Here is a 13,237-nt window from a genome sequence, read left to right on the forward strand (position 1 = left end):
GCAAGCTGTTTCTGAGGACTCATCCGACGATGAATCTTCCGAACCGCCGGCCTACCGGAGGCAAAGAAGTGTATTACCGAATTTAGGTCTTGAACAACCTACTACATCCCAGGGAACACAACAACCTGAACAAACAGACGTTCAGATTGACGACGACGACGTTGAATCTGATTCTGAGCCTGAAAATATAACAGTAAAATTAAAATCACCGCGTGATAGAGATAGCGATTCGGATGATGATGTATTTTTGCAAACAGAAGCGAGTCGTAAAGCTAAATTATCTATAGATCCTAAAGAATTGAGGAACTCATTTGACCTCTTTAATAAATCTTTGCGCGAAAGAAGTAATCTGAATCCGAAGGAGTTGCAAGATTCATTTGAACTCTTTGACAAGACCTTGCACGAGAGGAGTCTTCTAGACAACTCCAGTCACTCGGATGCAGATGAAGTAGGGTTACCAGGCCATATATCAGAGGGTGAAGAATTAGACGAAACCATTCGTGAGGTACTCGACGAAAATGATGAGACGGATGACGATGAACTAAATAATAAAATTGAAAAATTTTCAGAAAAAGTTAATAGAAATCAAGGAAACAATAGCGAGGCTGGACAGACTAACACCAATCAAACTAATTTGAATGAGTCAGTAGTTAGTCGACCTTTGCAGAAATCGGCATTACCAACACCTATAGTCGCACCCAGACCAATAGCACTCTCAACCCCGTATCCTTTGAATATGATACCTGAGTTGAATGAGACGGGGGACATTTCAGTAAAAAGCAAGGTCAGCAAAACGCCAAGGCGTTTACAGCCGCAACTAGAATTCCGAGATTTACCAACGCGAATTGAAATCACGGAAAGTATACCACCAGATTTAGAAACAGTATCGCCATTAAAATTTCCAAAAATAGGTTACCATACAGGGAATAGAATCTCATTCAGTCGTGAAAATTTGACATACAGAAAAAACAATTACGTACATTTCATATCAATAGATTCAGAATTTTCTACACCAGTCAGCAGACTATTAAACGATTTGGAATTAATAAATGCAGACGATCATCGTGATGCAAAACCAAAATTAGGCCAAGTCATTATTACAAAAATGGGAAAATATAGCATATTTAGCCTCGTAGTTAAAAGGAAACATTTTGACAAAATTGAATTGGATAACGTCAAGGTAGCTTTGGGAAATTTGAAAACGACTTTATTAGATTTGAAAATAAAAACATTCAGAATTTCAAAATTAGGGGATATGACTGACGAACTGTCAATAGATATCTCAAATTTATTAATAGATATTTTTGAAGACGAAGACATAGACATTACAATCTGTTCAGGTATAACCGAGATACCACCATCAGAAATACGACTGGGCATAATTTCGGAAATGCATAGTGGACTGATGGGAGGACACAAAGGCGTGACCAAAACATATCGAAGAATCCGCGAAAGATTTTATTGGCCACGAATGAGAGAGGATATCAGTAATTTCATTCGGAGATGCGAAAGCTGTCAAGAACAAAAGCTAGTTCGCGTAAAGACTAGAGAGCCAATGCTAATAACGGACACTCCATCTGAGCCGTTTGAGAAAATTTCGCTAGACACAGTAGGTCCACTTCCGCAGACCCCTAGTGGCAACAAGCATATCTTAACTATGCAGGATAATTTGACAAAATTTTGTATCGCTGTGCCTATTCCCGATATAAGAGCTGAGACTGTGGCTCACGCAATGGTAAAACATCTGATTTTGCATTTTGGATCGCCTAAAACCATTCTAACAGATCGAGGAACAAGTTTCGTAAATAAACTATTACAAGAATTAGCTAAACTTTTCAAAATCAAACATATTACCACTTCCAGTTATCGACCACAATCAAATGGCGCATTAGAACGTAGTCATATTGTTTTAACAGAATACATTAAACATTATATTGATGAGTTTGACGATTGGGATGAACTAGTTCAATTTGCTATGTTTTCATACAATACGGCAGTTCATGAAGCTACAAACTTCACACCGTATGAGCTAGTTTTCGGAAGAATAGCGCGCTGTCCAACTTCGTTTGATACTGATGAAAACCGTTTAACGTACAACTCGTATCTTGAAGACCTAATGATCAGATTAAACGAAATGCAGGCCTTGGCTGCGACCAACTTAGTGCAGGCGAAGGCGAGGTCGAAAATGTATTACGATCGGACAGTACATCCGTTCAAAGGCAAAGCAGGAGACATGGTACGCGTACAAATAGAAGCTAGAAAAGGAAAATTTAGCAAGCGATACCAAGGTCCATATAGAATTGTTAAAGTCTTGGAAAACAATAATGTAGTATTAGAAGGTAACAACGGTGAAAGATTCGTTAAACACGTAGACAAACTCGAATTGGCTTACTGATGGAACGCATTGTAGACTGATTAATGCGACTACAAATAAGAGATGGGGAGTAATGAACATTCATTTTCGAGGAAATAAGGAGGAAGAATACCATGGATTCATTAGGGGAATTTACCTTATTAATTATCGGATTTTGGATATTGAGGGAAACGAACTTGGAAGACTACATGATCACATCATTTACCAACAATCCTGGGATATTTCTAAGTAATTTTAAGCTTAACGCTAACGGATGGGGCGTGACCAACCGCAACGAGGGATATTCAACTGTAACTAGCTCTAAGTTTGAAGTCTAACACCTAAGAGGGAAGTTCAGCGATGAACTTGATCTGCCCTTAGAGTTCGTTCAGAAGCTTCTGAATGGATCAACTCAGTGTGATGTTAACCTTGAAACCTTTCCTTTCTTTCAAATTCCTTTCATTCCAAATTAACGTTAAAAATGCTACAGTATATGAAAAAAAAAAAAAAAAAAACAAAATGACCATTGGAACTTCGGCAATTATTTAAGGCAAATGGCAATTTGGTGAAAACTTTTACAAAACCTAACAGGAGAAAAGGCGAGTTCGAGTGGCTGAATGCAGTCGACGAGCTGTTTGAGTCCAGAATGCACTACTCCGAAGGAACCCAGATGCCAAAACAAGGCAGCACTTCAAAGTACTGCCAGGATTCCTGTTTGTCAACCTATTAATGAGTATCCGCTACGAGGGTACACATACGACTACGACTGTCAGTGGGTCACATAATACTGGGCCCACCACAAAGATCTGAATGCACGGAATCCGGCCACTACCAAGGCGTAAGGCTCTCCAACTAGCCGAGCATCCAGACCTCGCTCACCAATCAGAGGACACGGTACACCTGATGTGCACCAGCGCCAAAGCCAAATGTCAACCAACGCAGAACATACTAGCCGTTCCACCAACGTTTCGCATAAGTCATTTTCGCTATGAAGAACTCGGCTGACCAGTCTCACTGATCACAGAGAGTTATTCTCCCGCCGACCTTACATCCTAAATTGCGGTAGCAACGATTGTCACAATGTTCTAAGATATTCCACCTCTAATCATGATATTACTCCCTTACGTTAGCCTAAGATGTAGTTGTCCTTAATGTGAAGGCCGGCTGACCAGTTTACTGATCACAGAGAGCTACTCTCCCGCCGACCTGAAATTTGTTTATATATCTATATAATATTATTGTCACACACACACACACACACACACACACACACACACACACACACACACACACACACACACACACACACACACATTATCATTTTGATGACTCTCAATTTTCATATACCTACTGGCCTTTAACTATTCATCAACGGGGACGTTGATGGTTTCTAAGTGGGGAGGGATGTTACGCCCCGACGTACTGCCTTGGCGTACCTTTTTCAAAATTCCATTTCATTTCATTTCTTTAATTATTTCATAATAATCTCATATTCTAATAGGGTCACGTACAGTCCTCGGCATCCGCTGACATTGTATCTTATTTGCTGACACCAGGAATCGCGTTATAAAATTACTGACCTAGTAACAGCGGCGCTCAGCCCGGGAATATCTCTCTTTTTAAGTCAAAATTATCATCAATAATTAGGATAAACCACTACCTTTGGAACCCTCAAATTAAAATAGATTCTTTGTTAAGATGTGTGGATGAATGCGTGAGAATTATCTTAAGATACCTTCTGTTAACATCTTGTACGTATAAGTGACGAGATTGAGAATCGTCGGAATACCATCGAATGACGCGAACTAACGCTGACCGTGTAGATTTGGACACCGGGAGGTCGCCCCCGCACTTAATTGGCTAATTACTGTTGCAACTTGTTGCAACTGCAGATCTTTCCCTATTAATACCCTCTGGCCCAAGCAGCCATGTCTTACGTCTGTCAAGTCGCGAAGTGCGTGGACGTAAACCCGGATTAGCCCTCTCGAGCAATAGTAGCGTTCGGAAAATCTTAGTTGTGACCGGCCTAAAGTCTCGCGCTAATTCGTTAAATTCGAGCATTCAGTTATTCTATTAGCTGCAAGAGACTCACTTTCTTCTACATTTCCATCTTTTCTGTTCTTTACTAAATCTCATCTTTTCTGTGAATAGACATTTTTATGCAGTTCCATTTTCCATAATTAAACTGAGTTCGGCCCTGATTCAATCGAATCAGGTAATCTTAAATATAATTCCAAATCTAAAAGACTAAGTGACCGACGTTCAACACCGTTCGATTGATCAACTCTTCCAAACTTGAGGTGAGGCCCCTGGTCCAGCATTCTACCGACGCAGACCGACACGATCCGACGGCTCTCAATCTCGTCGACCGATTCACCTAAAGCTAAGTCAATCCGAGTGTTAATCTTCGAAATTAAACGAATTCTTGTTTCACCTTTATAATCAAAATCTACTTCAGTAATTTTCATTCAAAATCAAGTCTAGAATTGGTGGCTAGCTTCACTACCCCCAATTAAATCGTACTTATTGTTTCCAAGAATTAACGAATAAGACTTAACCATAATATATATATATAATTGATTCAAGATAATCTAAAAAGAGAGATACAATCCAATAATCACGACCAACTAGTTAACCATCGTTCAGAGTAGATGTTCCTGGTACCAAATTACCAAATAATAATATCCTTTAGAATATTATAACACACGATTTGTATGAACTTGAACACTTTATAAATTGTTATTTTCGGCTCATATACAGAAACAGAATATACTTCATCTTTTACCAGTTGAATCATATTAAACATTTATTTTGAACGACTTTCTTCCCACTTTCTTTATTATAAAATTGCCTCAACAATTCAAACAAACCTCACAGACCTGTACAGGACTATAGCAACACGATCCTACAAATTACCGGCTTATCGAAAGGTAGGTCTTCTCTTAGTTTTAATAATTATTCATTGTCGTTACGTGGGAGCTTGATTATTCAATTAATCATTAACTACCACCGCTCAGTACACCCTCACCCCCACGTAACATAGGTATGGCTAAAAGACGTTGTTTCGTCGCCTTTTATGCGATTATGTGTTTTCGGTAAATGTGAAATAAATGTCGTTAACCAAAATTAGTCAGATACAGATTGTATTATCCAGCATAGAACTTGGACGCATTCTATAATATTATTTAAAAGATTAAATTTGAGATATGAACTCAAAATCAACCTTATATCTAAATATGTATCACATCAAAACATCTCACCTTATAAACTCTAATTTAATTAACCTATCTAATTATTACATATCACAGTAGAGATCGAAACAAAATATAAGATTATGTTGCACGTTCAGATTTCAGGTGATACCGATATCTGTTCCCTAGTCGGCAATATTCAATTCTTTTCGTGTAATTATATCTGAAAACTTTTTTCAACCGACATGATAGAAATGAGAAGAGGTTATGTGGATTTGATAGATCATACCCTAGATGCATCAATTGATTATATGTAGCACTCGATAATCACATATCGGATATTGAATAATGATCAAAAGTTATTTAATCATATGCTTAACTAGTTTTGTAATAATCTCCCTCACTTTTTCTCCAGCTCACGAAATCACGTGCACATCAATCACGCGCACTTCGTATAACGCGTTATCAAGCAGCCGTCTTGCAATCTTTGGTTAACCACACGCTGCAGTTGGCGCTAGCTGACTTATCTTCTGAAAGACGTCTGTTAGACAGCTTCTCGTCAAGTTGACAAAAGTCATCCTGGAATAGACATCTTTCAGTCGACTATAATTATTATGTCCATTAGACATTTTCAAATAGACGTCGTTGAGTGATATAGGTTGTGGAAGTAAAATGAAAAAGGTACACAGGATATTTGTTTATACTGCAGTTTATTTTTGACTAAGACCCGGATCTTTACTAATATTACTTTGAATACAAATGTTGGCTGTCCAGCAAACGCTGGGTTCAGAGCTAACCTGCAATACGCACTCAGCCGATCTACCTGCCGGTACGCTATTGCTCAGCCTACACACACACATACGTACTATACCTACTCTTACCTATGGACATAAACAGAATATATATATTGTGACGTGGATTTTTTCCGCTCCTCGGTCACTCGGAGAAAATGACCGAGAACTTACCGCGTGCACAATAATTTGGCGTCCACGATGTACCCTGGATCTAAAACAATATCGCAAAGTTTTTGTTGGGCGCCTGGCGTGATTAACACGCCTCGAAATCAGTAATACGCTATTCCTCGGGCATATGCTCGATAGCTCAGTACCGCGGAGAGGGGAGGGGTAATTTTTGGAGAGAGAGAGAGACACTCGAAATATACATGCTATTTAACAAAAGTAAAATAAAATCTCATATTTCACAATAGCGGTGATACAAAACAAAAAAAAATATAATTCAAAAATCGCTCATCGCGAGTCTAAAACTGAACAGAAAATTACACGTAACCTACTCTATTTCTTACTCTAATGAGCTCGCGGCTCCCTAACTAAAACGTCCCTCGACGATCACAAAATCCTCATACGCAGTTCTCAATTTGCAAATTCGCCATTTGTTCTCCATGGCGATTATTGCTCGAAACGAAACTAAAACTAATTATTCGACGGTGCGCCGTCTGGTCTCGCAACTAAAACACCATGCTCAAACTTCTCGTCTCAACTGCTGCGCAACGCAACGGCAATTTCGACTATATATCACCTAACCTCGACTAAACACTATCTCAACTAAACGTAAACTTAACTAAGCGCAAGCACCACTACATTTAACTTCAACTAAACACAAGCTCAAAGTAACACAACTCAAACTACATTATCTTAAATAACGGGTACGGAACTCAATGCAGGCGCAACTAAACGTAACCTAAACTATACGCAATCGCAACGCATCCGAACTTAATTCTTTTCAAAATCCTCCAAAACGTTACCCGCTAATTGGAGCACTCCAATTCGGTACTTCCCGACCTACTCGAGAGGTGACACAAAAAAAAAACGATAACGCGGCTCGACCCGGTACGGCGAAATTCGGCTATACTTGGTTTCACTAACGAGAAAGATTCAACTAAAACCCGTGACTCTACTCAACTTTCTCAGAAACTCAAAATTTACTTTACTCTAACCCGCGTACTGAGGCTACGGTCATCAAGCAAAAGAATCGGCAAAAGAATTTCGAGTACATCTCTACAACGCAAATCCAAAACGGCTATCCGTTACTCGGCAAGCCTTTTCGCAATTATGCTCGAAATTCAATCGCGGGGATAGAAGCAGCGCTTACCTTCTACATCCTTGCAACCCCCTTTCCATTCCCTTCGCGATTTTTGGGCGACTCCATTGCTTCGCGAAACTCCCCCAAAACGTGACTACTAATCACGACCGCCAGAACTAGAGTGGTTTCAAAAACCTACCACCTGCCGCAACACGGATCTCGATACGCCATCCCACACGTGACGTCATACCCCCAAGAATACACAATAATCGATCCGTCATCGATTTCGTCGATCGCGCAACTCGACGCGCACCTTCGATAGCATCGCTGCGCAGAACTTAAAGCTAGCTCGCAATCTCGTCCTCCGCGCAGCTCCATGACGTCTTGGCGGTGAGCGTGGTGCTCCCTCGTCGCTAGTCGGTCCGTCGCAAGTTCGCTGGTCAATTGTTGGCGGGGTGAAGGGGAAGAGGCTGCGGCGCGCCGGCCGCCAGCGGGAATCGCGTCCACCTTGGATTCCCGCATTGCGGGGATCTGCGTCGGCTCCCCCTCCGCAGCCTCGACATCCTTCCTTCGCAATTGTCGCTAGTCCGCCACTTCGCACTTTCCTCGAATTCGGTGTCGACTTCTTGCCTGATGCCGTTGTAGCTCGAAAAATAAAAAAACAAAAAAAACTGAAATATCTTACGCTGGTCGCTAAAGTGTTCCCTCTCGTAGTTTCGGATGCGTGACTCTAGTCCTGGCGCTCTTTTCCAAAAACTTCGCGACTCAATTTCGGAAATTCCTAAATTTTTGGTTCCGCCCAGGTTTCAAGGAGCCCCTTGTAACGGGCATCAAAAATGCCACGTTACAATAAATAACTAATATCGACGTTCAATTTATATTTCAACACTTGCCCCTAAATTGAACTCCACTTACAAGAACAAATATATATATATTACAAAAAAGTATTATATAAACCTGTATGGGTGATGAAAAAATTTAATTTATTAATTCTTACAGCTTTTGTTATCACATCAGCTACCATTTCGTTCGTGGGGACAAAATCTAATGTGATAGTTTTTTGAAGTACATGATCTCTGACAAAAGACATTCTTACGTTTATGTGTTCAGTTTTACAACTATAATTCGCGTTTTTGATATGATCAATCGCTGGTCGACAATCAGATTTTGAATGGATAGGACTATTTGATATGATGTTTAATTCAATGGTCAATTCTCTCAACCAAATAATTTCTTGGGTTGCGTCTGACATTGCTACAAATTCTGCTTCTTCCGACGAAATACTGGTTAAAGTTTTTCTTGTGGAACGCCAGCTGACTGCGCCTCCTTGCATAATAAAAACATACGCCACGACTGGTCTTGGATCTTGCAGACTTTGATTATAGCTAGCATCGCTATAGCCAAACAAATCCTGATTCCCTGATTTGAAATAATACAGTCTGTATGATGCTGTGCCCTTTAGGTATCTAAAAATTCGTTAGACTAATTCCCAATGCTCTTCGGTATAATTGGAATTAAATTTACTAACAGCACCAATAGCGTATGCAAGATCAGGCCTTGTCCATTGTAATAAATACATGAGACTACCAACCGCTGATTGATAAGGTATGTTTGCTGGCTTTCGCGTATCCTTTTGTCTGGGTGCAGGAAAATCTGTTGTTTCGATTGGAGTCGACACTGAATTACAATCACTCATGCCGAACTTGTGCAAAAGGGATTCTCCATAATGCTTTGATCTAAGCTTATCCAACCGTTTTCTTTATCGCGACTTATATTTACTCCTAAGAATCTCTTCGCTTCACCTAAATTCTTTATGGGATTTTTCCTAGATAAATTATCAAAAAGAATTTTTACGCAATGTATACTATTTGTGAACGTAAGAATGTCGTCGACATAAATAACTGTAATTAAAATGATATTTTCATCGATATAAAAATATACGCATGGATCTTGCCTGGACTGCGTCATATTCATCAATTTTAAATCACCATCTATCCTTTTATTCCATGCTCGGCCACTTTGCTTTAAACCGTAAAGTGCCTTGTTTAATAGATAGAATTTTCCTTCAATAACCTGTTGTTCATAGCCTTCCGGCTGAGTTAAATAAATCTCTTCATCCAACTCACCGTGAAGATATGCAGATTCCACATCGAAATGAAGAATATCCAAACCTTTTTCTAGCTGCATAGGCGAACAACACGCGTAAAGTCGTATAGCGCACTACTGGCGAATACGTTTCGCTATAGTCTATTCCTGGAACTTGGTCGAAACCGCGAGCGACGAGTCTCGCTTTACAGAAAGCATTACCCCTTTCATCAACCATTTTCTTATAGACCCACTTGCAAGTTATTGGTTCTCGATCGATAGGCAAGTCTACAAGTGTCCAAGTATTATTTTTATTTATCGAGCTCATCTCCTTATCCATCGCTTGGATCCAGGAAGATTTTTCAGGACTCTCTATCGCTTCTCGGTATGTTGCAGGAGTGGAATCGATTTGGACCATTTGATCATCAAAAGAATTATTACTATCAATTGATTGATTTGTTTCTAAAGTACTATTCGCTGAAAATGGTTTTGAACTAGACGTCGACGAAAAATTTGTAACGTAATCTTGTAAATATGCTGGACGTTTTTTATCTCTAGTAGATATTCTTCTAATTACAGGTTCAGTCGGTTGTTTAGCCTGTTCATTGGCACCCATCTCGTCCACGTTATCGCGATTTTGATTTCGTTCGAGATTCGGTTGATCAATCGTTTCTGACTTTTCTTGAATAGGTAGTAAAGCGATATTTTTAGAATTATTTTGAACATTATCAACAGAGCATTTAGAATTTACAGATTTTTCAACAAATATTACATCCCTACTTACTAAAATTTTTTTGTTTACAATATCCCAAAGTCTAAAACCTCTTTGACTCGGGCAATAACCTATAAATTTACATTCTACAGATTGAGGATCTAATTTTTTCTTTTTTCCCACGGCACTCCAGCGAACGCTTTACAACCAAAAATTTTAACGCTTGTTAAGTCCGGAAGTTTACAACTCCAAAGTTCTTCGGGAGTTTTCCATTCAAGTGCCGCGTGAGGGGACTTATTATATAAATAAGCGGCCGTCGCTACGGCATCTTTCCAAAATTTACTTGACAAATTCGCATCTATCAACATGCAACGAGCTTTATGTAGTAACGTACGATTTAGCCTTTCCGCTCGGCCGTTTTGCTGAGGATTACCTGGAATCGTTGTTTGAATATTTATTCCTGCTTTAATACAAATATCCTTAAATTGTTTATTTAAATACTCAGTACCGTTATCTATTCTTAGATTAATAATTTTACTACTCGTTTCATTTTCAACTAAAGATTTAAATTGCAAAAACATATTAGTAGCTTGATCTTTGGATTTAAGGAAATAAATTACTGATTTTCGACTGTAATCATCTATAAAAGTTAAAAAATATTTGTATCCATCATAAGACAAAGTTGGAACTTGGCAGACTTCTGAATGGATTAACTCTAATTTTTTGCTGGCTCTATTAAAGCTGGATTTAAAACAATGTCTTGGATGCTTGGCCATTGGACAAATCTCACAGAAAAAATTTTTATCATTTACTACTTGAATATCTACATAATTACTTAACAATTTTTTCAAAGCATCAACATTTAAATGAGCCATTCTCCGATGCCATAATTCCAAACTTTCCCCTTTACTTTGAACCTTCTTCACTACTGCAGGGCAACTGAAAATAGATTTAGAACTATTTATTTTATCATTCTTGATATCTAAGATATACACACCATTTTTACTTTTATTTCCGACAATAACAATATCTGAACGCTTATTAAAGATCTTACAATCTTTCTCTTTGAAATCAATATTCCAACCCGATTTTGTCATTACACCTACGGATAATAAATTCGAAGCCAATTCTGGTGAATACAAAACATTCTTTAACTTAATTAATACTCTCTTATTATTATGGTGCGTATACAGATTTACATCGCCCTCTCCACATACCTTGAGTTTCTGTTTATTCGCTACTATTATTATTTTGATTTTCGAATCACGCATATTCTCGAACATACCTCTACTCGTATTATTACACATATGCCTCGAAGCAGCTGAGTCTATCATCCATGAGTCGCTACTACATGTGCCCAGCGCTATCAGCGACACACTCGCATACTCAATCTCGGCGCTCTCGTACTCGTCTTCTTCATCACCGCCTTGAGCTGCCATGGCACCAGACCCATCTCTCCTGTTGTTACCGCTGTTGTTATTGTTTTGACTCCAGTTGCTGCTATTACCACTAACTCGACGACAATTTCTTGCGTAATGTCCAGGACGGTTACATCTATAGCAGATTAATGATGATCTGCCTCTCTGAACGCCTCTTCTACCTCTGTTTTGTTTGTATCCAGCGTTTGCGCGCGAAAAGAATGCCAAGTCATTGTTTTGTTCCGTTGAAAACCACTTAACATCTTGTAAAATCTTTGTCTTCACCAAGTCTGTCGTTAGATCGACCTTGGAACTTTCCAGAGCCATGACCATGGGTTTGTATACTTCGGGAAGACCATTCAACAGAATTGCTCCTATTCCTTTGTCCGGGAACTCCAAGCCGATACTCTTCAACTGGTGAGCGGCCGATACAATTGTATCAATATAATTTTCTTCGGACGAACAATTTTCGAGCTTCGTGTCTGTAACCAACTTTATCAGTTGCAGACCCCTGGTCACTCCTGTATCTGCATAGGTTTTCTTTAGAGCCAACCACACATCACGGGCCGTATTCAAATCCCTTACGTGTCCATATACCTGCCGCTCGACCGCAAGGATGATTTTGGCGCGAGTTTTCTTATCTTTCTGGGGGTCGGTAGGAACTGCCGCTGCATTGTCGGGATTAATAAAATCCCACAAATCTTCGTGGGTCAAGTAAGCTTTCATTGCCACTGCCCAATCATCATAATTTTCGCGGCCTTTCAACTTTTCGATTGTCTGAAGCCCGCTCAACGACGTACTGGCTGCCATATTTGTTTTTCACTTTTGAATAAAGCGTCGATGAGCTAATCACTGACTTTTCGCGTTAAACCTTCGTAACTGGGCCCATAACCTGATATAGGTTGTGGAAGTGAAATGAAAAAGGTACACAGGATATTTGTTTATACTGCAGTTTATTTTTGATCAAGACCCGGATCTTTACTAATATTACTTTGAATACAAATGTTGGCTGTCCAGCAAACGCTGGGTTCAGAGGTAACTCGCAATACGCACTGAGCCGATCTACCTGCCGGTACGCTATTGCTCAGCCTATACACACACACATACGTACTATACCTACTCTTACCTATGGACATAAACAGAATATATATATATAACTAATATCGACGTTCAATTTATATTTCAACATTGAGTCAACTACGATTAGTCGTCTTTTGAAAGACATCTATTAGACATCATTTCGCCTTACCGAAAAGACGACTTCGTCAAGATACCTTTTCGTCATCTTTAGGACCTATGTCCTAAAAAAAAAGTGCCTAGATACAATGACGAAAAACGCAATCAAAATTTTTTCGCAAGTTTTCGACCAGAACGTATCTGAAGTATATAAATTAAAAACTTGAAAAAAACCTCAACCTTTTAATATCCAAAAAAATAA

At 39.3% G+C, this 13,237-nt stretch overlaps 1 protein-coding gene across 1 annotated transcript; it reads right to left on the bottom strand.

Moving 5' to 3' along the window:
- Positions 1–3,122: 3,122 nt before the first annotated feature.
- LOC124293440 (retrovirus-related Pol polyprotein from transposon TNT 1-94) lies at positions 3,123–12,609 on the bottom strand. Its single transcript, XM_046734297.1, has 2 exons — positions 11,667–12,609; positions 3,123–3,253 (listed from the first exon to the last, which is right to left on the bottom strand). The coding sequence occupies exons 1-2, from the start codon at positions 12,607–12,609 to the stop codon at positions 3,123–3,125; spliced, it is 1,074 nt and encodes a 357-aa protein (XP_046590253.1).
- Between the last annotated feature and the right edge of the window lie 628 nt (positions 12,610–13,237).

The sequence above is a fragment of the Neodiprion lecontei genome, chromosome 3 (genome assembly GCF_021901455.1).
Source record: "Neodiprion lecontei isolate iyNeoLeco1 chromosome 3, iyNeoLeco1.1, whole genome shotgun sequence".
Classification (NCBI taxonomy): domain Eukaryota; kingdom Metazoa; phylum Arthropoda; class Insecta; order Hymenoptera; family Diprionidae; genus Neodiprion; species Neodiprion lecontei.